At 34.8% G+C, this 23,165-nt stretch overlaps 4 protein-coding genes across 4 annotated transcripts; 3 read left to right on the top strand and 1 right to left on the bottom strand.

The window, feature by feature from the left end:
* Nucleotides 1–3,890: 3,890 nt before the first annotated feature.
* LOC145615197 (FBD-associated F-box protein At5g44490-like) lies at nt 3,891–5,270 on the top strand. Its single transcript, XM_081670268.1, has 3 exons — nt 3,891–4,467; nt 4,575–4,706; nt 4,814–5,270. The coding sequence occupies exons 1-3, from the start codon at nt 3,991–3,993 to the stop codon at nt 5,129–5,131; spliced, it is 927 nt and encodes a 308-aa protein (XP_081526394.1). The 5' UTR covers nt 3,891–3,990; the 3' UTR covers nt 5,132–5,270.
* A 507-nt stretch (nt 5,271–5,777) lies between these two features.
* On the top strand, nt 5,778–8,355 carry LOC145615230 (F-box/LRR-repeat protein At4g14096-like). The gene is made up of 3 exons (XM_081670295.1): nt 5,778–5,947; nt 6,671–7,578; nt 7,684–8,355. Exons 2-3 carry the CDS (start codon nt 6,688–6,690, stop codon nt 7,879–7,881), a joined length of 1,089 nt encoding a protein of 362 aa, XP_081526421.1. The 5' UTR covers nt 5,778–5,947; nt 6,671–6,687; the 3' UTR covers nt 7,882–8,355.
* Nucleotides 8,356–9,738: 1,383 nt separating this feature from the next.
* On the top strand, nt 9,739–13,902 carry LOC145614407 (putative 1-acylglycerol-3-phosphate O-acyltransferase). The gene is made up of 9 exons (XM_081669458.1): nt 9,739–10,163; nt 10,735–10,974; nt 11,645–11,691; nt 11,869–11,987; nt 12,087–12,244; nt 12,502–12,611; nt 12,688–12,787; nt 13,240–13,363; nt 13,531–13,902. The coding sequence occupies exons 1-9, from the start codon at nt 9,934–9,936 to the stop codon at nt 13,654–13,656; spliced, it is 1,254 nt and encodes a 417-aa protein (XP_081525584.1). The 5' UTR covers nt 9,739–9,933; the 3' UTR covers nt 13,657–13,902.
* Nucleotides 13,903–15,947: 2,045 nt separating this feature from the next.
* On the bottom strand, nt 15,948–19,537 carry LOC145614761 (uncharacterized). Its single transcript, XM_081669827.1, has one exon. It carries the CDS (start codon nt 19,498–19,500, stop codon nt 16,108–16,110), a length of 3,393 nt encoding a protein of 1,130 aa, XP_081525953.1. The 5' UTR covers nt 19,501–19,537; the 3' UTR covers nt 15,948–16,107.
* Nucleotides 19,538–23,165: the final 3,628 nt, after the last annotated feature.

The following is a 23,165-nucleotide window of genomic DNA, read 5'->3' as shown; positions in this document are numbered from 1 at the left end:
ACATCACGGGCTCATACAATACCCTTTGAAACCATATATGATCATTATATGTTGTCATAAACGTCCGTGGTAGGCTTGAATTTACGAAATCACTACAAGTTGTGAACGGGTAAATTGCTCTTTTAAGGACATATTGGAGGGTTCCACCGACCCAATTTCACTCCCGGAGGATATTAGGGACCATGGTAAACATCTCGGCAATTTTTATTTCCGGGCGAAAAAAAGGTCAAAAAATTACAAAATTGAAGGCTATAATCCATGCTTTTTGAGAAATTTTGAGGTTTTGGGGCCCCGGTGGGGAAAAGCCCTGAAACCCTAAGGGATACATCTCGGGGTTTTATAATGCCATTTGAAACCATTTATGATCATTATATGTTGTCATAAAGGTATGTGGTAGGCTTGAGTTTACGAAATCACTTCAAGTTGTGAACGGCTAAACTGATCGTTTAAGGGCATATTGGATGGTTCCACCGACCCAATTTGACTCACGTAGGATGTTAAGGACCATGGTAAACATCTCGGCGATTTTTATTTCCGGGCGAAAAAAGGTCAAAAAATTACAAAATCGAAGGTTATAATCCACACTGTTTGAGGAAATTTTCAGGGTTTGGGGCCCGATGGCGAAAAGCCTTGAGACCCTAAGGGATACATCTCGGGGTCATATAATTCAGTTTGAAACCACATATAATGTTTATATGTTGTCTTAAACGTCCGTGGTAGCCCGATAGGCTTGATTTTACGCAATTACTTCAAGTTGTGAACGGATAAAATGACCGTAAGGGCATATTCGATGGTTCCACCGACCCAATTGGACTCTTGGAGAGTATTAGGAACCATGGTAAACATCTCGGCAATTTTTATTTCCGGGAGAAAAATGGTCAAAAAATTACAAAATGGAACGCTATAATCCACGTTTTTTAAGGAAATTTTGAGGTTTTGGGCCCAGTGGCGAAAAGTGGAAAAATTAAAGGCTATAATCCAACCCATTGTTCGAGTATAGGCTGGGTTCGGATCATTATCGGTTAAGGTTGGGTCCTCGGGTCGGGTTAGTTTTTGACAGCTTTAGGGTCTCAACTCTTTTCTCCACCGGGCTCCGAAACTTCAAAATTTTCTCAAAAACTGTGGATTATATAGCCTTCAATTTTGTAAATTTTTGACCTTTTTTCGCCCGAAAATAAAAATTGCCGAGATGTTTACCATGGTCCCTAATACCCTCCGAGAGTTTAATTGGGTGGGTGGAACCATCCAATTTGCCTTAAAATGGTCATTTTATCCGTTTTCGTACATGCCTCTTGTGTTGGCTATAAGCTCTCACGGGGCATTTATGTTGCCGGATAATAGTCATATATGGGTCTACACAATATTATATGATCCCATGATTCATCCCGTAGTGTTCCATGAAATTCCAACACCAGCTCCCGACACCTCCTAAATCGCTCCGATTTCGTGTATTATACTATTACTAGCTTTTATTTGCACGCGATACGTGCGTTAATATATGAATCAATACTGATATAAGTAATATATAAACCTATTCCGAGTATAATTTTAATATATTAGGTAATTGTTGTTTTATATATAAAAATTTTGATTAATGAAGGAAATAATTTTACTATAATAGAGAAATCATGATTTGATTATATAAGCTAATGATTTGTTAAATGCATTGATTGTGGGTTTGATAAAATTACTATGATTGATTGAAGATTTTGGAGTAAATTGTGACATAATGTTATGAGATTAATGAATTGAAATTATAATTGATTGAATCAATTAAAGGCATAATTGATTGGTGATTAACGAATGAATAATGTATAATTATTATTACAATCATTTTAGTATTAACCAAGAGGGGTATTAATGTCTTCTCAAGGGGACTTTACAGATTCACAGTTTTGAATCTTTTAATATACTTAGGCCCTGTTTGATTCACCTTAATTTTGCTGAACTGAAATTATTTTTACTGAACTAAACTTATTTTTATTGAACTAAACTTAATTTTACTGAACTGAAATTATTTTTACTGAACTTAAATTTTTTTTTACTGAACTGAAATTATTTTTACTGATTTTCTATTATAATTCTTCTTTAAGAAAACTGAATTTTATTGAACTGAACTTATTTTTACTGAACTGAAATTATTTTTATTAAACTGAAATTAATTTTACTGAACTGAACTTATTTTTACTGAACTGAAATTATTTTTACGTAATATTATTTTTTTAAGATGAAGAGAACAGGGCCTTAGAAACGCTTTTTAATGTATTATTATTAATCAGGTGATACCCTGAGTTATTTATTATGTGGAGTATTACAATAATTGTGAATGATATTAAAATTAAAAATACATATTAAGACATGTATTACAATACTACGAGTATTATTTTAGCTATTAAAAACACATGTTAAGACATAGTTCAATGATTAACTTCCTACATTAATATATATAGATATAGATTTATACGAGTACTTTGTATTTAAGAAACAAATAATACTTACAAAGTTACAAAGGTTGACTTTTAGTGGCTTCTAATTTTATTTTTCAAATTCTCATTTTAGTTCCTGGAGATCGTCATTTCGTGGAATTCTGCCTCCAAATTCAAGGTATGTAATCTCATTTTTGTATCAATTTGTTGAAATTCATCATGATTGAACTGTACCAAAATTCTACTGAAATTTGTTGGCTCAATATATTCAGAAATTGAATTGATTAATTAGAATTTCATTTGAAGAAATTGAAGTTTCAGGAAAACTTAAAGTGTTATTTCACCAGGAATTATGGTTTCCCTCGATTTCCTACCATATGTGAGAGCTTGTTTTTGCCTCGTTGCTCATTAATGGAATTGTTGTTATTGTTTTTTTTTATTTGTTTCATTTAGCTCAAGGAAATGTAATTGAGTTAAATTTGATGTTAGAAATCAAGAGGGCGCCCCAAATTAATCTTCAAGATAAACCAAAATCGTTTATGTAGTGATAATAAATCAACATAATATTTCATTAACCACCATATTTTCGTAAATAAATCAACGTTTGTGAGACCCGCGTTTAATAAAAGTAATTTATTTAGAGAAATGCTAATGTTAAACATTTTCCCAAAAGAGGGATCCCAGTTAAGACCTGTTCTCTTCACCTTAATTTCAATTTAGTTCAAATCAGTTCAATTCAGCTCTAATTAGTTCAGCTCAGCTCCAATCAGTTCAACTCCTAATTTCATTCTCTCATAAAATATTCATTTCACCTCTATTCAGTTCAGTTCTGTTAAACTCTATTTAGTTCAGTTCAATTCAGGTCCAATTAGTTCAGTTCAACTCAACATGCCCTTAGTCTTGATAAGTTTGGTTGATTATGGTCATATTTTTGCTCCTAGGAATGTTACCTGCATGTTTTGATCGATTATGCTAAGATTGTTCTCTTGAGGAAGTATATGTGTGTAGAGTATAGAGTGAATAATATTCCTTTTGCTTTAGAATTACTATTAGAGATTCCAAATTTACTCTTTATATTTATGTAAAAAGTTTGTGAACAAAAATGTATCAACTTTCAAACTTTGGGTTCATTTGGTTTGATCAGGCGCTTGTACGGTTTCATTTTCGTGCTCAAAGAAACATAAGTGACCACGAGATGGATTAGATTAGTAAGCTACCTGATGCACTGCTTTGCCATATCTTAACTTTTGTGCCTACAAAACTTGCTGTTGCAACTAGTGTATTGTCTAGAAGATGGGTCTCTATTTGGACTAAAGTTCCTGTGCTAGACTTTACCAAGCTTCCTATGACCGTGTCTGATAATGACTGTGAGAGATATAAATTCATGAGTTTCATAGATAATGTTCTGCTTAACAATGACGTACCATGTCTGCAACGTTTTCACTTTGAAATACTTAAAGATTTTTGAACCGTCCATGTCAACACATTGATCAATTCTGTACTGAGACGTGAAATTTGGGAGCTCTATCTGAATAAAGATGATTGGCATTTACCAATTAAACTTATGCGCCTGCCAGTGGACTTATTTGCTCGTCAGACACTTAAGGTATTGAAGCTAAGGGGTACTTTTGAAATCAATAATGTTTGGTTGAGCTTGCATCTACCAAAACTTGAGACTCTAAACCTTCAGGGATCGAGGTTTGTAGGTAAAGATGTGCTGAAGATTCTTACTTCAGGTTGCCCTGTTCTTAAGGAGCTGATGATTACATATTGTGAAGGCATAAAAGAGCTATATATAGATTCTCTGACCTTGGATAAACTGAAAATATGTAATGAGAACCAATCTATTGCTGTCAAAGCGCCAAATATTAGATACCTTGATATAGCTGTTGATGGGTCGAGATATGAAGTAAGCAACCTTAGTTCACTTGTTGAAGCCAGGATTTGCTCAGGTGATTGTGAATACGAACCTTGGAAGCTTCAACTTATCAGAAGAATCTCTAATGTGCAGACTCTGTGGCTATCACAGTCTACTGTTGAAGTACGTCTCCTAAGTCCTAACCCTTAATCATCTGAATGATGGCGCTATTTCTAGTTACATTCTATAACTTACACTATGTTTTATAATGGTCATCGTTCTTTTTGCAGCTGTTTGGTCATGTTAGTGAGAATGAGCTCCCCATGTTTCCGAACTTGACTCATTTGGAGATTGAATTTGAACATAGTATGTTCCAGATGCTAAAATGTGCTCCTAAGCTAACACATTTAACCGTGGATGTGGTAAGCACGCTATGTATTGTTTGTCCATGTACAGAATCTATGTATATGAATGCATGTCTTTCATTTTATTGACAGTACCTTATGTGATTTTGTGTATTGATTGGCAGAAGCGCTCATTAATGGAAAACAATCTCCCATTTCCATCTGAAATTGTACTTCCTCCATGTATTTCATCCATTTCATATATTGAGATTCGAAGATTCTCTTGTTTGGAAAATGACACAAAACTGGTAATGTACATTTTAAAGAATGCAATGGTGTTAAAGGAGTTGAAAATACACATGCATCGTGCGAGCATGAAACGTGAAAGGGATGCATTCAAGCAGCTACTAAGCTTTCCTAGGATCTCCTTTTGCGAAATCATTATCTGTTCTTTCTGTAAACCAGAAACATTGCCCCTTGATTTCCCAATTCTTTTTTTTTGAAAAGAAGTGTCACAGGGTCAATTGACTTTCCATCTCTTATCAATAACCTCAGTATGTAGAATAATTAACTCTAATGTCCTCATTTTTGAGGGAATTTTTAATGTTTATGAATGTGATTGAAGATAATATGCACTCTGCACATCTGCTTGTTGCAACTTATTGATTTTTTTAAAAAAAATTAAAAAAATTATTCTTATTTCAGCTTTTCAGCATTGATTCATTACTGATTGAAAAGTAAGTTAACCAAACATAGTTCAAACATAGGAAACTAATTTTGAGAAAGTAGTTCAAGTTATAATAATACATGAGTACTACCGTATTACATAAGTTAATCAAACAAAACACGATTTCCTATATGTTAATCAAACAATATTTTACTCCATTCGTCCCCAAAACTTTGACCCTTTTGGCCTACTTTTAATGATCGACCCATTTGCATTAAAATATCCACCAATTTGCAATAATATTTGTGCAAAATTAGCTTCCCATATAAAATTTTGTTTTTTCGTACTTTTATTACTCTTTCTACTTATACAAATCTCATGTAAATTTATCTATCCAATACATATTAACGGAGTACTTTTTTTTATTTCATAGGCAATAAAATTTTTAATTTCTCCCATACCAAACGAGGCCTTAGATTAATAGAAAGTGGCAAACACCCTAAATTCAGTGGCGGGACGACATCACGGATTCACGACATTTCATAGGATTTCAAAACCCTAAATTTGGTGCTTCCAATTATTTCAAAAATCTCATTTTAGTTCGCCGGAGATCGGCATTTCGTGGATTTCTCATTTTTGTCCCAAATTTAAGGTATTAAATCTCATCTTTGCATTAATTTCTAGAAATTCATCATGATTCAACAGTACCAAATATTGAAACTTTGTTGGCTCAGTATATTTAGAATTCAAATTATGTTATTGTGTGAATTAGAATTTCATCTAGTGTTTATTCAATTTCCAGGAAAAATTAAATGGGTTTTTTCACTGGGTATTATGGGTATTTGCTTAATTAGTGTGCTTGTATTTGCCTCGTTGTTAATTTATGGAATTGTTGTTATTGATTTCATTTAGGTCAAGGAAATGGAATTAACCTCAATTTGATGTTAGAAATTAATACAAATTTGGTATATAAACTTTAATAATTGAAAATTACAAGTTCAATTGCAGCCACTTACAAAGATTATTAAGAAAAGATACTTTTTTTTTAGTAATTGTAACTGTAATTGAACAAATTTAAAACAATGCGGAATTTCGTCTCAATAAGTTTGGTTGATTATGGCTTTTTTTTTTGCTCCTAGGATTGTTACCAGCATGTTTTGATTGATTATGCTAACATTGTTCACTTAAGGAAGATATGTGTAGAGTATAGAGTGTATTGTCTTCAGTTAATTGTTTTTACATTAAATATTCCTCTTGCTTTAGTGTAGCTAATAGCTATTCGTAGTTTTCATTTTATTCTTTTGAAGTATTTGTAAAAGTTTCGTTAACAAAAGTGTATTTACTTTCAAATTTGGGATTCATTTGGTTTGCTCAGGCGCTTGTACGGTTCCAATGTCGTGCTCAAAGAAACAAAAGTGCCTTGAAAGTGACCACGAGTTGGATCGTATTAGTAAGCTACCAGATGCACTGCTTTGCCATATCTTAACTTTTGTGCCTACAAAACTTGCTGTTGCAACTAGTGTATTGTCTAGAAGATGGGTCTCTATTTGGACTGAAGTTCCTGTGCTAGACTTTACCAAGCTTCCTATGACTGTGGGTTATAGGGATTGTGAGAGAAAAAAATTCATGAGTTTCTTAAAAAATGTCCTGTTTCACAATGACATACCATGTCTGCAGCGTTTTCACTTTCAAATACTTAGAGATTTTGAGACCTTCCGTGTCCACCCTTTGATTGATTTCATATTGAGACGTGAGATTTGGGAGATTTATCTGAGTAATGAATGGATAGTACCAATTAATCTTATGCGCCTGCCAATAGACTTATTTGCTCGTGAGACACTTAAGGTGTTGAAGCTAAGCGGTACTTTCGAAATCAATTTTCCATGGGGCTTGCATCTACCAAAACTGGAGACTCTATACTTTTTTGAATCGAGGTTTGTTGATAAAAATGTGATAAAGATTCTCACTTCAGGTTGCCCTGTTCTTAAAGAGCTGATAATTGAATATTGTGTAGGTTTAAAAGAGTTATCTATAGATTCTTTGACCTTGAATAAGCTGAAAATAAATAATGAGAGCCAAATTATTGCTGTTAAAGCACCAAATGTTAGATACCTCGATCTAGAAGTTAAGGGGGCAAGATACGAAGCAAGCAACCTTAGTTCACTTGTTGAAGCCAGGATCCACTTTGGTGATTATGAACCTAGCAAACTACCTTGGCAACTTGAACTTATCAGAAGAATCTCTGATGTGCAGACTCTCTGGCTATCACAGTCTACTGTTAAAGTATGTCTCCGAACCCTTAATCATCTGAATAATGTTGCTAGTTTTTAATTCGTTACATTTTAAAATTTACACTCCGTTTTATAATGATTATCCTTCTCTTTGCAGTTGTTTGGTCATGTTAGTGAAAATGAGCTCCCCATGTTTCCGAACTTGACCCGTTTGGAGATTCAAATTGAACATAGTATGTTCCAGATGCTAAAATGTGCTCCTAAGCTAACACATTTAACTGTGGATGTAGTAAGCACGTTGTGTTTATATATTGTTATTCCCTTATGTGATTGTCCATTTACAGGATCTGTGTAATTGTGTATGAGTACATGCCTTTCATTTTATTGACATTACCTTGTGTGATTTTGTGTATTGATCGTCAGAGTCGCCCATTAAAGGATAACGCTCTCCCATTTCCGTCTGAAATAGTGCCTCTGTGTATTTCGTCCATTCCAAATATTGAGATTCGAAACTTCTATGGTTTGGAAAAAGATACAAAACTGGTAATGTACATATTGAAAATTGCACTGGTGTTAAAGGAGTTGAAAATACACATGCATCGCGTGAGTTTGAAACGTGAAAGGGATGCATTCAAGAAGCTACTGAGTTTTCCCTGGGTCTCCTTTTGCGAAGTTATTATTTGTTCATCTTGTGAACCAGAAACATTGCCCCTTGACTTCCCTGAGATCCCGTACTCTTATTAATAACCTCAGTATGTAGAATAATTAACTCGAATGTCCTCATTTTGGAGGGAACTTTAATGTTATGAATGTGAATAAATGTGATTGAAGACAATATACACTCTGTACATTTGTTTGCTACTACTTTTAGTATTTATTTTCCTTAAATTTTTTTTCTTATTTCAGCTTTTCAGCATTGATGCATTACAGATTTACAGATGTAATCTTCATTATATTAAACTCCTAACCATATATTTTTAGAATTAAGCTTTTAATTTGTCATTCTGATTATACAATGAGATGATCATCCCATCATTCTCATGGCTAACTAGATGAGTGTGGTGATGTAATCTGTGGCGCGTCATGGCTGTATCTGGTGAGATAGGTTCTGATGACGGATTGCAACAAGGCTTAAACTAGCAATTTTCCTATAACAACAAAATTGCTTGAGCTAATAGGCCTATGTTTCTTGGGATACCTCTATGGTTCTATTTCCATTACCGAGGTAACTTTTAGTGGTTTGACCAATATCAAATAAAAAATTTGAGTATTTGGTAATATAATGGTTGGGCGCGCAATGTTTATTGGTGCCTTGGTGGAGGTAATTTGTTAGCTTTTACAAGTAAAAAATTGAGGTAGTAGTTAGTTTTTCCCTACATTTTTAAAAAGTACTCTCTTTGTCTCCAATTGTTAGCCCTATGGAAATATTTCACTCTATTAAGTTTTGGTTTAAGTGTAATTGATGAGAGAGAAAAAGTTGTGGACTTAAAATAGGTTTATGAGTGTAAAGTCGTGATCCGTGTTTATGTAAATTAAGTATGAAGTAATCCTTTAAGGGATAGCTAAGAAGGAAACCGGGGCAAACAAATAAGAACAAAGTGAGTAACAACCAAAAATTAGTCAATCATTACGTTATCAAATGCTCATATTTAATTATCTATCATCACAACTAACAACTTATTGACATACACAGTAATTGTTATTGCCACAACGAACCACTATTACGATAGCTAATAGTCACCAGACTCACCGCTATAACTACTCCGTATGTTAATTATGTCGAATAGAGCTTTAGCTCCTTCATTAATGTCTCACCTAAAGGTAGAACAAACTACCACTTCCATAAAATTGGTTCAATCACTCATTGAATAGACTAACTATTCTAGACTAACCACTTATTTAGTATCAAATGACCCCGTATGAATAGAAGTGGGCAAAAAAAGAATCTATCCCGATCAATCCAATTTGATTCCTAAGATATCCTATTCAATTTTTATGATTCAAATATTTGAAATTAAATTTAAATCGCCTTATTTAAAAAAAGTGTACTCCGTACCTCCGATCCGGCCATTAGTCATATCGGAATCTAATTTTTTTGAATCGGATTTTTCTCGATCCAAAATTTGACGGTACCCAATTAAGTCACTTTCGAGACGTATCTACGTCACGGCCTACGTTTACCACAAACAGTCTTTCCATTTTCAATTCAGATAAAGAAAACTGTACTCGTCAATTAATCAAACCCCCCAAATTAGACACTTCTACTCTTCCTCCTAACCCCCAAAAATAATTAAAAAAAATTAAAAGATTCTTCCTTTTTTATATATTCTCTACACAATATTGCGTAGAATTTGCCCAATTTGGAGGGAAATTAACGCATTATTTTATTTCATTCTTTATCAATTGTATGAGCTTAATTAGGCGGTGGCGTAAATCGTCGGCAAAAATTGTAATGGCGGAAGAACTCAGAACGGCGGCTGCTGCTACTGCCACCGCAACCGGCGCTGCTACGGCGGCTCAAACGACGGTGGATTCTAATGGTCGGAAGAAGTGGACGTGGCCTTCTCTCCTCCATTGGATTCCTACCTCTACCGATCATATCATCGCTTCTGAAAAACGCCTTCTTTCTTTGGTCAAGTAATTGCCTTTTTCTCATTCCTCTGATTTTTTTGGGTTTTTGTCGTTTTTATGTTTTGATTTTGTGATTTTAGTTGACCCCATTTGTTGAATTTGATGAAGATGTGTTTTTTTGATGATGGGTTGTTAGGGTTTTTAGTAATTGATTTGAAATTTTGCTTTGTAATTGTGTTGGATTGGGAAAGTTGCGATTTCATGAATTTATGATGATCATTTATTTCCCAATTTGAAAAAGCATCTGGGTTTTTGAGGCTTTTTTTCATGAAATTTGGATGATCATTTATGTATAGCTTTGGTTCATAAATCATAATATGATGATCATAGCTGTAATTATATGAAGTGAATTGAATTTAAATAAAAAAAGAAATGAAATGAATTGGTGTCTGGGAGTAATCATGTTGTTCTTCTTAATTGCGTAGGAAGAGAGGTATAACTTAAGAATGCATTTTGCAATTTGATGTTCAGTTCATTCTATGAGATGATATGACATCTCGGGTTTTAATGAGTTTGGAATCGTAGGTATGTATCTGGAAATTTGCCTTATGGGGTTTGATCATTTGTTCTATTTCAGGACCCCTTTTGTGGTGGAACAAGTGAATATAGGTTCTGGTCCGCCTGGTTCTAAGATTAGGTGGTTTCGATCTGCAAGTGATGAACCTAGGTTTATAAATACTGTTACCTTCGACAACAAAGATGAAAACTCCCCGACAATTGTTATGGTTCATGGATATGGTGCTTCACAAGGCTTCTTCTTCCGGAATTTTGATGCCTTGGCCCGTCGATTTAGGGTCATTGCTATTGATCAGCTTGGGTAAGTATTTAATTATTTGTTTATATGTTTGTTGTTGATCACATCAATCTTGTGTTAGGTTAAATCTGTGGTAGTTGTAAAAGCATCACTGTTGCCTTTTGGGCTTCTGAACATTCTGGTCTACATAACAATTTTTTTAAGGGATGTGAGTGATATCAAATCAGTTGTCTTTCCTTTCCATTCATATTCTTGACAGTGAGAAAGATTTCATTGTTATGTCAAAGGAAGCATGGTCATGAAATGAAACTCATACATACCAACCTATGTGAATTTCCCCTTCCATTATTCTGTGTGCTGAATTTTCTTTAATGAATGCAGAGATATTTTTGTTAAAGTTGGTTACTTTTGTTGATCTCAAACATACATAGGTCACAATGTTCATGAAAGTGACGAGTATCCTTGTGCTGTGGTCTCTATTAAATTGTGACTTAATATAAATGAAAACTTAAGAATGTGGGTGAGTAGGTGGAAAACCTACCTGAGATGTTGCTGAAAAGGATCAGCAATTAACTGGATGGTTAAAAAATTGGACAGAATAATAGAAGTGGCTATTTCATTTGCCCTTTCTGCACCCCATCACTTTCCATGAGATAATTGTGAAGCCGAAATAATCTTCATTCTCTATATTATTTTGCTTCATTGTTTGATACTTTGATTTCTTGCCTTGCAGTTGGGGTGGATCAAGCAGGCCTGACTTTACTTGCAAAAGCACTGAAGGTTAGTCGTGTTTCTTGCTTGTTGATACTTGAAAGGTTAATTGCATATATTGTAAGTGCACAGTCCCTATGTTGGTGGTAATAGAAGCAGTTAAACGTCATTGCATTTTCTCTTAGCTGATTGCAGCCCCTATGCGACACTCTTTTAATGCATTATATTTCTTTTTTTGTTTTGCAGAAACTGAAGCATGGTTTATTGACTCTTTCGAGGCATGGCGAAAAGCCAAGAATCTTGATAGTTTCATTCTTCTTGGCCATTCTTTCGGGGGTTATGTTGCTGCTAAATATGCTCTGAAGGTAAGGGATTTATTTTTTCCAATCTTCAAATTGGAATTTGCAGAGAACTTCAGGATTATTTTTTTGTATCTAATGAATTCTTATTTTTTGTTGGTGTAGCATCCTGAGCATGTTCAGCATTTGATTTTGGTAGGATCAGCGGGATTTTCTGCAGAAACGGATATGTCAGAGCGTTTGACCCAGTTTAGATCAACGTGGAAAGGAGCTGTCTTGAACCATCTCTGGGAATCTAATTTTACTCCTCAGAAGCTTGTGAGGTGATTTTACTTATAGTTTTCTTATTGAATCTGTTAATATCTAACTAGTAATTACAGGGCATCAACCATGTTGATTAATGCTCTCTTAAGTCATTGACAAAGAATATCCTGCAAATTGTAAAGTATGATCTCTTTATGCAACTTTTGTTGAGAGAGAACCTTTAGAGAAAAAGAAACATGAGGAGTTGGTACACATATGATATCTCTATCTAAACTATGATGTTGAGTTTCTTAATTTGCGTGGTGCGGTCATGCAGGGGGTTAGGTCCGTGGGGGCCAAATCTTGTCCATAAATATACAAGTGCTAGGTTTGGTTCATATGGAACTGGTGAATTGTTGAATGAAGAAGAATCAAAATTGTTGACAGGTAATTTCACATAAGATTTGCATTGACCAAGTAAAGTACCTATTAGCTGATTCTAATTTAATGTCTTTCTTTTTAGATTATATATACCACACACTAGCAGCCAAAGGTAGTGGAGAGTTGTGCCTTAAATACATTTTCTCATTTGGAGCATTTGCTCGGAAACCGCTTCTTCACAGGTTGGTGACTTTCTGTGTTCCCCTTCTTCACTCTCAATTTCTACTCATTGTTCAAAGAATAAACAGTAGATGTCCTACTTCTCCGATTATTCAGAAAAATATTTACTCCGCCCATTTCCTCCTCTCTGTTCATCTGTTGAAGTGATTATACCACTAATCTCTTCCATTGATGACAGCAGAAATACAATCCTCTTTGTAGAAGTACAAGACAAAGTGTTTGTTATTATTATCCTTACGGCTTAGGGACATGAATATAATAGAGTACATAAGAAATGCTAGGCATATAATGTATTGCTTTGCCTTCTAAGCCGTGGAAATGGGCTAACTATATTGTAATAGCTTACTGGCTGAAAAAAAATAAACGAAAGCTCTGTACTGGTTCCTAGACTTTCAGCTGCTCGAAAGAGCTTCTTGATTGAAGTATATGAACACCTTTTCTTCTTTCAATGCAGTGCATCAGAATGGAAAGTACCAACTACTTTTATCTATGGTTATCATGATTGGATGAGCTACCAAGGGGCCCAAGAAGCCCGTAAGCATATGAAAGTCCCTTGTGAAATCATTAGGGTTCCGGAGGTATGTCACTCTCTTTGTTTCTTCTCCCCTCCGAGCCCCTGGGGTTGTCTGTATATTGAAAGCAGTGATATTTATGCAAATATGCAAGCATACTTGGGTGGATAGGCTGCAATATTTGTTGGCCTGGGATCTTTGTAACCTCATTTTTTATTATTTGGCCATTGCAGGGTGGGCATTTTGTTTTCATAGACAACGCGAGCGGGTTCCATTCAGCTGTTTTTCATGCTTGTCGCAGATTTCTGTCACCAGACCCTGATAACGAATCTCTTCCAGAAGGCTTAACTTCTGCTTAATTTTGAACTGTATGTTGTAGCTTTATCTTTTCTGTATCTTGCTTGTAGTAATATACTACCATGTATTTGTTTACCTGTAAAAACTTACTCGTTCATGGTAGTGAATTTACTACCGTGTATTTTTTTGGCTCTCTTACAGAGTGATGCTATATAGTATAGAATACGAACAATTCTTTTACTACGTTTCAACTTTGGTGGTTCTCTCATGTATTTGTGAATATTGTTCAATAAAGCATGGTTTACTTACCCCTAATGTTTATTTACTTCTAGAGAGTGGCATTCCTAGCATAATTCTGATACAAGCATATTTTTTCCCCTTGATACTTATTTTAAGAATTTAGTTTCCTCTGTGAAGTCCGATTGTATTTTTCTCAAGTGTTGCACCCTGCTAGTATATATGTTACTTTTCTACAAAATGTCGAAAATTAATTGCTTTTCTATGCAAAGAATCACATTTTAGAAGAGAATAAGCAACAAGTTCATTTATCCATAAGTAGAACAGGGTCAAAACCTTCAACACCTCATTGTATGCAAGGTTTTGAATTGAATTCACGATCCCTTTTATGAACTTATCGATCCTAATCTAGCCCTTAACTTATTACATTGGCAACTCAATACTCACTCAGGTGAAAAGAACAAAACCGTAGCAGGTCGTCCCACTTTCATCAGCACCCTTAACCTCATAGTCAAACCCAGTTCCTTCGAACCGTGCATGTCGAAATCCATTTGGCAACACAGTAAATGAATAAGATGATAATGGATCTGTATCTAGTAGAAACTGTATGTACATGTGTATATACTGAAATAATGAACCCTACTGTCGTTTTGAACGTCTTCTACCTGGAAAACGAACCTGGAAAACGACATGCATGGTTAATTGCTGTAATGTTGTACCTGACCTTGTCTATAAGACTATACTTGTAATATATATAGCTGGGTTCCAGCAATTGTTGTCATCTTTACATTCTTGACTAACAATGTTGTCAGTGAAAATAATGCTAAACATTGCGTTTATTTATGAATGTTGTACCACTGCTTTTTTCTTGCATTTGTCACATGCTTTTCTTTTTTCTGTTTTTCACCTTTTACTGTTATTTTCATCTTAAGTGACTGTTAAAACTTTGGAATAGTAATGAGATGAGATGGGAAGAAAGTGAGAACGGAGGAAGTATTATTGAAAGTTGATTTTACATAAGTTTTTACCTATTTATTGTTCTTATTTCACCTAAACAAATTTTTTTTACTTTGTATTACTCCGTAGTTTTTATCATGTTATATTAATACAAGTATACAATTCAACTCAATTATGTGTGATGTTTGTTAGATGCTCAGCTAATGGTGGCATTATCGCTTAAATGACTTAGGGCTTGTTTTCTTCAGCTTAAGTTTAGTTAAGTTCAGTTCAGTTCCTAATTTCCTCCTATTTAGTTCAGCTCAATTAGTAAATCAGAACATGCCTTAAATGTACTATATCATTGTTTGTTTGTTAGTAACCCTTAAGGCCCTAACCTTACAAAGCTTATTAGTTTCTCCATCAATGAATTAATGGTTACCCCATTTTATTGATGGTACTAATGTCTTTATATGTTGTTGATTTGTTGGTAACCTTATATGAATGCAATTTATTAATGGTGTAGCGTGTTGCATAGATATTGTGATATATATGAGGATAAATTTTATTGTTAGATTAATGGTGAAAAGTGAAGCTTAATATCTTGCACATGTATGTACTCAACACATGATTGACGTAGCTTTTCTTTCTTTTTTTTTTAAAAAAAAAAAAAAAATTAAAAATTCACCTGTAATTTTAATAGTTAAAAAAATATACAGTAAGTACATAATATACAGTATAATCTAATATAGTCACCTAAAATTTCTTAGATATTCAGAATATAATTTGTTAAATTTCCATGGAATTTTGGATAGAAAGAAGACGAACAATATAAATTATAAAGACGGACCCCTTTATTTGTCATCTTATACAAGCATTTTTTTATGCTCTGACGTCTTCACGGGTCCCTAAAAACCACCCTCTCTTTCCCAATAAAATAAAATAAATAAAATTATTAATTAAAAGTATAAAAAGTTGCTGTATTAACGGCTACTTTTCTTTTATATTCCACGTGGCTTTTCCACTTTTGGCGGGAATTATATATATTTTCATTTTGTACCCAACAAACTTTCCGGATTTTCTGAATTCCCCGGTTCAATTCCTTTGACTGATGCTGTGATGCAGAAGGCTATTAATGAAATACTCAACTTTTTTTTTTAACCAATTAATTTACCTCAATTTGCAACATAATAAAATTTAATCAACTTAATTAAATACTCTATAAAGACACATAAAAAATCAACATTACATTTTGTTAAAATTGAAACAAAATCACATCATCTGATATTTTTTTTACCAAAACAAAGTTGGTTGGGTGATCAACTTTTTTTTTTCCTAGGTTACCCGGCAGGGGAAGGGAGTGAGGTCGGATCGGCAGAGGACGGGATATCGGGTCCTACCCGACAACCCTCGAGCATGAATACGATATCACCCATGGATGGTCTTTCACTCGGGTCGGGTGCTGTGCAAAGGAGGCCTACTTTGATCCCAAGTAAAAATTCTTCCCACTCGGATGATTCAGGGTCTAGTTCGAGCAAACCCGGGTCGATTAGCTCGGATATTTGACCTGTTTGCAACTGTTTCTTGACCCATTTTACAATATCTTCATCTTGCTCAAACATAATGGGTTTTTTCCCTGTCAATATCTCTAGCAAAAAAATCCCAAAACTGAACACATCCCCTTCTCTTGATACATGACCTGTTAACACCACTTCTGGGGCAACGTATCCAAGTGTTCCGATTGGCGGTGTTGATGTTGAGGCTTCGATTGGCGTTGCAACTGTCAATCTATCTAGACCAAATTCTGATAAATGTGCTTCAAAATCAGCATCAAATAACACATTTTGAGGCTTGATATCACCATGAACCATATCTAAGGAGTGCAAGAATGTGATCCCACGAGCAATCCCAAGCGCGATTAAGTGCCTCATTGGCCAATTCAGGACATGTCCATCATGGTGTGATGCTTCTTGCAGAAGAGTAGCCAAGTTTCCATTAGGCATGTAGTCATAAACTAGGAGTCTTATGTCAGGTGGACCGGCATAATACCCTCTCAACACGGTGATGTTCCGGTGCTTCACTTTCCCGAGCATCTCAGCCTCCTTCTTGAACCCTCTATCATCAAGGAATCCATCAGGTAATCGTCTGATTGCGAGGACCATTCCATCAGCAAAGGAGGCCTTGAACACCATCCCATACTTCCCTCTGCTTAGAACATTTTCTTCATCAAACTGCCTAGTTGCTTCTAAGGCCTCTGCCAATGTAATCTTACTAGTGAACATGACAAGTTTTGGGACACCATTTTCGCTGCTGCTTCTACTTCTTTCGGCTCCAGAGCTTTTTCTCGGTGGGCTAGGTTTCTTCTCTGCCCCGGCTGCCTTGCCTTTGAGCTTCTCACGCAAACGTAGGAGGCTAATGATGTAACCACAACAGCATAATGCTAGGAAAATAAGCCCAGCAAGTGCAACACCAATAATCAATATCAGCTTCTTCATTTTTCTCCGCCTAACATACGAGCATTCCTTCTTCAATGGATAACCACACAGCTTTCCATTGTCTGCAAACACTGAAGGATCACTGAAGTGAGAACCTAGAGTTTTCGGGATTTCTCCTTCAAAATGATTTGAGGATAAATTAAGGCTCTGCAAGCTTGATACATGGGTTAGATTTTTGGGAATGGAGCCACTCAAATTGTTTGATGAAAGATCAAGCATTCTAAGGTGTAGCATTTTCGACATGGAGCCTGGTATAGGCCCTGTTAAATGGTTGAAATCCAAAACCAACTTTTGCAAATCAAAGCATTTGGAAATATCCTTTGGTATATTACCATCCAAATTATTATGCCCCAAATCAAGCTCCTTCAAATGAGATAACCTTGACAAAGAATTCGGAATATTGCCCACCAAACGATTCCTTGCAAGTTCAAGTACTTGTAACTCTGAACAATTGCCAAGCTCAGGTGGAATTTCACCCGAGACACGGTTATCTGATAGAGAGAGGACATTCAGGGACCGGAGGAAGCCAAAAGTCGCCGGGATATCACCAGATAAAGAATTGGAGCTAAGATTCAAGTACCTCAAACCAACTAAACTACTAAAACCCTCAATAATATCCCCATGTAAATCATTCTCCTGCAATGCAACAGCCTCCAAATTGGGCAACCCAAACAATTCAGCAGGAAAATTCCCAGATAATCTCTGTTTGCTCAAATCTAAAACTCTTAGCCTCATCAAACTCCCAATGCTACTCGGAATCGAACCCGAAAACCCACAATGACTCAAATTCAACACCATTAAACTCTCTAAATCACCCACTTCTACAGGAACATGCCCAGAAAAATTGTTAAAACTGAGGTTCAAAGTGGTCAAATTAGTGAGTTGAAGCACCTCATTTGGGACCACTCCAGTCAATTCATTTTCACTCAAATTCAACACTTCCAAACTCTGAATACTCCCAACATCAAAGTCAATGAAACCCAAAAATCTGTTCCTTCCTAATGACAAAACCCTCAAATTACTCAAATTCTGAAAAATTTCTGGAATTTTCCCAGAAAATTGATTCCCTTCAAGATCAAGAACCCTCAACATACTACATTGTGCAATTTCCTTAGGAACTTGACCAATTAATGAATTATTAGCCACCCTAAACTCCTCTAATCTCGTCAAATTCCCAAATTTTGCAATAAGTGAACCAGTGAAGAGGTTTCCAGAAAGATCTAAAACCCTCAACGTTGGAATATCCGCTACCCAATTCGGAAACTCGCCAACAATGCGGTTCCCGTGAAGGTCTAGGACCTCTAAACCACCCCTAAATGTACACCCATTTGGCGGCTTAGCGATTCCCGTGAGGGCATTGAGCCCCAAGAAAACGAATCGAAGCGACATTGGGCTGGACACATTACATAACACAGAGGCAGGGACTACACCAGAGAGTTTATTGGAGGTAAGAGAAAGTACCTTTAACTCCGGCATTGCACCAATCGTCGCCGGAATATTACCGGAGATGAAATTATCCTCAGCAGAAATATGAACAAGCGATGTACAATTCAATATCGCCGAAGGAAGAGTACCCACTAAAAGATTCGAATCCAACCACAGGTACTGCAGCCGTTTAAGCGCGCCAATGCTGGCGGGTATCTCTCCGGAGAACCTATTGGATGAGAGGTTGATCAGCGTCAGCTGCAGGCTCTCCGAGAAGTTCGCCGGCACCCGTCCGGAGAAGTTGTTGTATGACAGGTCAAGCACCCGGAGACTGGGTGAGATTCCGCCGGGGATTCTGCCCGACAGGTCGTTACCGGCGAGATTAACGACCTGGAGATTACTAAGCGAGAGAATCCCCGGCGGAACATCGCCGGAAAGAGAGTTATTATGAAGGTAAAGAGCACGAATAAGAGAGAGTTTGGCAAAAGATCTCGGAATAGACCCATGAAAGTGGTTAGAATGGAGACTTAACCGCCGCAACTGCCGTAACTTCCCAAGCTCCGGCGAAAGAACGCCGGTGATCTGCAACCGTGGAAGGCGGAGCTGATTGACTCTGCTAAAGTAACAGCCAACTCCACGCCAGTCACAAGGGGCTAATGGCGTGGACGCATCCCAGCCGTCTAATACGCCAAGTGGGTCATTTAGATTGCGCTTGAAGGCTAGCAGTGAGTCAACCTCCGTCACCGTAGCGCCGGAAAAAATGGTATCAAGACCAAAGATTAGAGTGAGGAGGAGAAAAATAGCCGTTGCCATAAAAATGAAGCATAAAGAAAAATGGTGGGATGAAAATGCAACGAATGAATTATAGTTTTATGGAATTATATTGAAGGAGAATAATAATTGATGGGATTTTTCATAGTTTTTGTTGTTATTGTAATTGTTGATGGTGTTTTTTAATGGGTTTTGGGGGATGCGAAGTTGGGAGAATGGAGCGTATGTTGCTTTTTTAGTAGAGTAGAAGTGGACTGTCAAATTTCTGGCTGTTTTTTTAATCGTACATGCTTTTTCTTATTATAAAATTATTCACTCATTCATTATTTTTTCCCAAAAAAAAAATTATGTAAAAGGCAATGAATAAATTACGAGTATGAGGAATACTAGATACTAAATCAGTAGATGTATGCCATATTGCCATATCCTATGAGGGAGGGGTACTACAAAGGATGGAATTCTTGATTTTTCGTGTTTGTTATTGTATGGATAGATTTGGCAAAATTGACTCGTATTTTGTGATGAATTAAATTGTTTTAGTCCAAGTCTGTTTGAAAATGAATTTTTGTTCGTATTAATTTTAATGAGACATAGAAATTAGCTAAAATGGTCCAAAAGTAAGGATGATTAATGTGGAGTATTGATTGAAAGACTTATTGGTCAAATTTCACTTTAAACCAATTTTAAAAACCAACCTAGAATCCTAGCCATCTAAATTCCGTACTACTAATTACTCTTTTAATTTGGCAACAACCTTCTTTAATCTGGAGTATGAGGTTGTCAAACAATTTGGTGCTATGACTTGATGAGGTATACATTTAACTCTTTTAAGCGTATATGGTCTGATACATTTCATTTGGTTACATCAAGAGATTCAAGACATAACAGGTAAAAAAAAAATGATCATTATGTAAATTAAGAGATATACTTAACAAAAATTAAAATTAGATACAAACATCTTATGGTTAAGTAAAATGTGTAAAAGATTTCAAAAAAATAAAAAAATAAAAAATAAATAAAATGTGTAAAATGTCATTTTAAGGTATTTTTTTATAAAAATAAATAAATAAATAAAAAAGTTTGAGTCACATTTGATAAGTTAATTTACCTGGCAAGACACTAAGGCTACCAACTTAATGAAAAGAACTTATGATTAAGTTACTTAAGTATTTATACAGTATTAACTTGATTATAACAAGTTGAAGTCTTTTTCGTTATATCACATCCCAACATTTCTCCCTAGATTATGGCAAAGATATTTGACTTGAATGAGTTCTTTATCAAAACATACAAAAGCATGTTTGTATTTGAGTAGTGTTATCAGGTCTTTGATTATTAATGTAAAAGGTAACCCAATTCTTCAACTGTAAAGCTAATAAATACATATCAATCGAGGCATAGCTAACATTAACCTTCAAACTAGCATTAATCTTCGAAATGAGCTACACCAAAGTTGTTCCAATTATTACTTGATTTCCACTCGCCTTTGAATTTAAATACTTAGTTATCTATCTAATATGTTGATCAACCAAGGTAAATTTTAAAATTTCGTGCATTAATCAGAATTCAAAGTCATAAACTCCACTCTATATATAAGCTTAAATTTTAGATACATACAGTAATTTATACATACATACACCTCGACCTTTTTGTCACCGTCAACCACGTGAAAAAGAAAGGCAACGAACATATAGAATATAAAACCAACAAGTTGTGACTTGGACATAGTGTAGTTATTAGTTGAAGAACCATCAAAAACCAACATATCTTCGTCATCTACTATAACCCCCCTCCCCAAATTGTGCATCAAAAAGAATTGGGAAAAAGATAGAATCTTTATTGAAACAAATTAACAACATGATAGAAAGAAATAAAAAAATAATAATAAATAAAAAAAATCCTTGGCAATCCAATTCATTGGCCTGGAATCAATAAAGTATCAAGAACTCAAAATCGAGTCATATACATTAGAAACTGCGAAATACAAAAAACGAGAACAACTTCATAAATTGCACCTCGTACCATTAACTACACGTAGTTATTATATTGTCAACATTACTATGTATATATCTTCGTTTGTTTTTATTACTCCCTCCGTCCCTAAATTACATTCCTGTTTCTCTCTATTATGTGATGAATAAATGCTAGAAAGAAGAATGTAATTTAGGGACGGAGGAAGTAGTTAGATTTTAACCATTTTTCTGTAATAAAAAAATTACAAGTAACGAAGAAAGAAGTCTCTATCAACCTCTATGTATTGCAAGAAATTATAACACTTTTGGGGGTCTTTGTCTTTGATAGTATCACCTGAAAGTTGAGGTTTAGGTAGGTGTAATGAATTGTCAATGGATAATTGGATTAATATAATTAATGATGTTAAATTTCTAGGCATTGGAGCATGTTACACTATATGGTGGTCCAAAGAAGGATGCTTTTATGAGAGCAATGTGGGTAAGTTTAGCCAAAAGTGACTCATAAAGTTATTCTATGTAGCTATTATATAAAAGTTGTTATTTTTCTTTCTTTTTCTTGGATTCTAGCTTAAGTGTAACCAATAGAAAATTGTGTTGCTTTAAGATCTAAGAATTGGATGGAGACCACTTTACAAAATCCCCAAAGCATTTGAAGAACTAATGTGAATTATCATTGTGTCAAAATTTTAGCTTATACTTTAATTTATGTCTTTGGTTTCATCACGTGGAGGACCATGTTTTGTTATTTATGGATTATTGGATTGAGAATCAACAAACCGTTTTCGGTTCAGATTTAGTTACATAATAATTTTGAAATGTAAAGTTTTCAAACAATCTTAATCTCAATAATATTTCATATATATTCAACGAATAACTGTAATGAATTGGCAATATTTTTTATAATGGAACATCAGTGAGTTGATAATCGTGGTTTATATCAATTGTGTAATGTATGTCGCAATGACTAATCTATTGTTGTTTCATTTCACTTGTATAGTTGTTTGTTATAGGATTATTGACTATGCCATGATTTTATTTAGTAATGTACTACTATTTTTCCAATTAATCTCTATAAAGAATAATGATCTTTAACCTCTTTTAATATATACTATAGCTAAAACATAAAAGACCCTCAAATTCAGCAATTTGTCTCATTAATTGGATTGTATATGATGTGTATGATGGAGCTTAACTTGTTGTAGGGTATTCATTTCATCAATTCTTTGTTAAATTGTTTGCACCAAATTAATGTGAATAGGGTAGGTGATGGATTGTTATGTTCAATAATGCTTTAGATTTGATTAATATATCATGATGATTACCCTTGTGGAAATAATTGAGTCTTTATGCACCCAAAAAAAGAAAGAAAAGAAAGGAAGTCAGATCATGATGTACAATCCTTAATAGTTGACATGATGAATGTTTCATAAATATGTACTTCGTATATCAGTAGTTCAGAAGGTTTATGTTAGGCCAATATTATAGCATTCTAAGGTTGTACATTCAATTATTTATCGTGGTGTTTTCATGCAATATAAGTACTTTGATCGATAACCATTTTACTATGTACGTAATCCATTATTTATCCCTAAACAAAATTAATGTACAACATTTTTTGCTTAGTTATGTTGAACTTGTTGATAGTACATCTTTTATCGAGCAACTTTTTTAACACACGTTGCTAATATGTTATCATCGATAAACTATGGAGATTACGTTGCTAATATATTATAT

The sequence above is a fragment of the Chenopodium album genome, chromosome 25 (assembly GCF_948465745.1).
Source record: "Chenopodium album chromosome 25, dcCheAlbu1.1, whole genome shotgun sequence".
NCBI classification, from domain to species: domain Eukaryota; kingdom Viridiplantae; phylum Streptophyta; class Magnoliopsida; order Caryophyllales; family Amaranthaceae; genus Chenopodium; species Chenopodium album.
The sequence above is the reverse complement of the archived record's forward strand: the minus strand, read 5'-3'. Positions and strand labels throughout refer to the sequence as shown.